This window comes from Salvelinus sp. IW2-2015, unplaced genomic scaffold, assembly GCF_002910315.2.
Source record: "Salvelinus sp. IW2-2015 unplaced genomic scaffold, ASM291031v2 Un_scaffold1368, whole genome shotgun sequence".
NCBI lineage: Eukaryota > Metazoa > Chordata > Actinopteri > Salmoniformes > Salmonidae > Salvelinus > Salvelinus sp. IW2-2015.
Genome location: NW_019942861.1, coordinates 133,371 through 136,711, shown reverse-complemented (window position 1 = coordinate 136,711; position 3,341 = coordinate 133,371). Strand labels below are relative to the sequence as shown.

The window sequence follows — 3,341 nt, the reverse complement described above, 5'->3', positions numbered from 1 at the left end:
CACCATATACTGTATTTTAAAAGCCATGTGTTTCGTGTACCTGTGTGGCTCTGGTGTACTCCTGACCTTCCATTATCACAGCTCCTCCTAAACCTACAGAGTCTTGTCATGGGATCAGGACTGATCCGAATGGCGTGGCTCTGYCGTTTCAGGCTGCGTCTTTACCGAGAGTAGACAATGACAACTTTTTCCAATGAAAGAGATCTGTGGTTGGTTCTGAAGAACAGAAAAATGCCTACATGTAGCCTACAAATGCCCAAAGAGATCATCRGTTGGACCAGACAATAGCCTGGGGTCGAGGTTGGCCAAGAGTTGACACGACTAGTTATTTCTTCTTCACAAATTCTTGAACCTGAAAACCATGTTTTTATCTAAAAGCTAAGCGGGATGTCACAGTGTATCTCATCAGAAACAGAAGCCAGCAGCCCAGCACCCTCTAATACAAGGGTTTCTAGAGGTAATATTAGACCTAAAGAGCCTGTGTTTCTTCCATTTTTCCTATTCATGTTCATTACCTGATCTTTTATTTATTTTTACCCCTTTTTTTCTCCCCAATTTCGTGGCATCCAATTGGTAGTTTACAGTCTTGTCTCATCGCTGCYACTCCRGTACGGACTCGGGAGAGGCGAAGGTCGAGAGCCGRGCGTCCTCRGAAACACGACCCAACCAKGCCGCACTGCTTCTTGACACAATGCCCACTTAACCCGGAAGCCATCCGCACTAATGTGTCGGAGGAAACACCGTTACACCTGGCGGTGGTGTCAGCGTGCACTGTGCCCGGCCCGCCACAGGAGTCGCTAGTGCGCAATGGGACAAGGACATCCCTGCCGGCCAAACCCTCCCGAAACCCGGACAACGCTTGGCCAATTGTGCGCCCCCCCATGGGTCTCACCAGGTCACGGCCGGCTACGACAGAGCCTGGACTCAAATCCAGAATCTCTAGTGGCACAGCTAGCACTGCGATGCATTGTCTTAGACCACTGTGGCAGTCGGGAGGCCCATTTTTACCTAATCTAATGACTATCATAATAARTGGCTTGTTTGTCCAGGAGTATAGAGATAGTTCACCCAAACTACAAAATTACATTTTMGTTTCCTTATCCAATAAACAAGGTATGACAGCAATCCATGCTTTGATTTTGTCTYCCTGCCCATTGTTTCAGACGCTAACCTTTTAGCACTTGTGGCACAAATCCAATGCAAGTCAATGGTACCTATATTAGCATTTTTGCACTTCATGTCCAACCATCACTCTATGTCTGGGAAACTGGCCCTGACTGTCTGATCTACAAACAAACACTTGACTCCTTGAAAACAGGACTCCATCTCAAGACGATCATGGAATGTTCATTTCTGGGGTTGTTTGTCCATTTTTTTTGTTTTGTACACATACCCTTGACAGGGGATATGATCTAGCTGGAACGATCCATTCTGAACATGATGAACCAGACTGTGCAATAGGCAGCTAGATCTAAAAATAAAAATAAATAAAAAAAATATTTATTTATTTTCTTCTACAAAAGACCATTATGTACTTAAATGATGCTAATGATTTTTGACTCATGATAATGTACTCATTCATAACAATTATACCCCAGATCCCATCTGTCATTAAACTGTAAATAAAGACGTTATTATATAGATGATTTTCATTCCATTTACTAAGTCAATTACACACAGCATAGTAAATGTTTGCTTTAATACATTTTACATAGTAGGATATTAGGGTATGTGTAGTCATATGAAATGAATGATGTCACTAATTACTTTTCGGGTCCTCAATTCCAATTGGACCAGGGTGTGTGTAATCATAGGTCCTCAATTCCAATTGGACCAGGGTGTGTGTAATCATAGGTCCTCAATTCCAATTGGACCCAGGGTGTGGTAATCATAGTCCTCAATTCCAATTGGACCAGGGTGTGTGTAATCCAATAGGTCCTCAATTCCAATTGGACCAGGGTATGTGTAATCATAGATCCTCAATTCCAATTGGACCAGGGTGTGTGTAATCATAGGTCCTCATTCCAATTGGACCAGGGTGTATGTCCCTCAGGGTAGCATGTTCTATACGTACTATAGTAGGGCTACACACCTTTAGACGAGGACCCCGTTAGAACACCCTATAGTTCAACAGTGAGTGAGTAATACAGAATATGGTTCATTTAGAACCCCCCTCCTATATTATAGTTGAACAGAGTAATAGATAACCATATTTATAGTTAGAACAGAGTAATAAGATAACCAATATTATAGTTAGAACAGAGTAATAGATAACCAATATTATAGTTAGAACAGAGTAATAGATAAACAATATCTATAAGTTAGAACAGGGTATAAAGATAACAATGTTATATAGTTAGAAACAGAGTAATAGATAACCAATATTATAGTTAGAACAGAGTAATAGATAACCAATATTATAGTTAGAACAGAGTAATAGATAACCAATATTATAGTTAGAACAGAAGTAATAGATAACCAATATTATAGTTAGAACACGGTAATAGATAACCAATATTATAGTTTAGAACAGAGTAAATAGATAAAACCATATATATAGTTAGAACAGAGTAATAGATAACCAAATTATAGTTAGAACAGAGTAATAGATAACCAATATTATAGTTAGAACGAGTAATAGATAACCAATATTATAGTTAGAACAGAGTAATAGATAACCAATATTATAGTTAGAAACAGAGTAATAGATAACCAATATTATAGTTAGAACAGAGTAATAGATAACCAATATTATAGTTAGAACAGAGTATAGATAACCAATATTATAGTTAGAACAGAGTAATAGATAACCAATATTATAGTTACAACAGGGATGAGCACCTTTGACTACCCACACACATACCCACACACATAACCACATGCATACCCACACGCACACCCACAGGCATACCCACATGCACACCCACACCCACACCCACACGCACACCCACACGCATACCCACACGCACATGCATACCCACACGCACATGCATACCCACATGCATACCCACACGCACACCCACAGGCATACCCACATGCACACCCACACGCACACCCACACCCACACCCACATGCATACCCACACGCATATTCACATGCATACCCACACGCATACCCACACGCATATTCACATGCATACCCACATGTGCATCCTGCCCAATTCTACACATTTTGCCATACGGTGAAGAGAAATGTTTGCAGTTTTTAATATGATATCTGAGTGTGACTGACTCACAAAATTAATGGGGACCCCCGGCCGGTAAATTCGACCATGATTACTACGTTTAGATAGCTGGCCACTAGAGTAATTTACCAAATGTTAGGTGACGTGGGCTAATTTA

The 3,341-nt window shown here is 40.6% G+C and overlaps 1 protein-coding gene across 1 annotated transcript in view; it reads right to left on the bottom strand.

Moving 5' to 3' along the window:
• Window positions 1–3,125, bottom strand: part of LOC112070566 (chondroitin sulfate proteoglycan 4-like) — a 92,460-nt gene extending 89,335 nt beyond the window's left edge. Inside the window, 1 exon segment of the mRNA XM_070439031.1 lies at window positions 2,888–3,125. Coding sequence (XP_070295132.1) covers window positions 2,888–3,125 — 238 coding nt within the window.
• Between the last annotated feature and the right edge of the window lie 216 nt (window positions 3,126–3,341).